The 279-nt window shown below is 68.1% G+C and overlaps 1 protein-coding gene across 1 annotated transcript in view; it reads left to right on the top strand.

The window, feature by feature from the left end:
- Positions 1–279, top strand: part of LOC104505798 (single-stranded DNA-binding protein 3) — a 3,180-nt gene that overhangs the window by 1,016 nt on the left and 1,885 nt on the right. Inside the window, exon 3 of the mRNA XM_010146509.1 lies at positions 99–177. Coding sequence (XP_010144811.1) covers positions 99–177 — 79 coding nt within the window. The remainder of the gene's footprint in view (positions 1–98; positions 178–279) is intronic.

The raw sequence follows: 279 nt of genomic DNA, 5'->3' as shown, positions 1-279 counted from the left end.
CTGGGGAGGGGACGGTCCCCGGGAGCCGCCGGGGCTGTGGCACACGCGCAAGGTGGATTTGGGGCTGATTTTGGTTTTGTCGCCTTTTTCTTCCGCAGTTCCCGATGGGCCCCGGCTCCGACGGCCCCATGGGTGGCATGGGCGGCATGGAGCCCCATCACATGAACGGATCGTTAGGTGAGCGCCTGTGCCGGGGGCTGCGGCTCGGGGAAACCCCCCACCCCACCCCGTGCCAGCCTTCACTGCCTGGAGACCACTGGCAGAGCATCCCGGTGCCTG

Source organism: Eurypyga helias, unplaced genomic scaffold (assembly GCF_000690775.1).
Source record: "Eurypyga helias isolate BGI_N326 unplaced genomic scaffold, ASM69077v1 scaffold34882, whole genome shotgun sequence".
Lineage (NCBI taxonomy): Eukaryota > Metazoa > Chordata > Aves > Eurypygiformes > Eurypygidae > Eurypyga > Eurypyga helias.
This window is presented reverse-complemented; position numbering and strand designations above follow the sequence as displayed.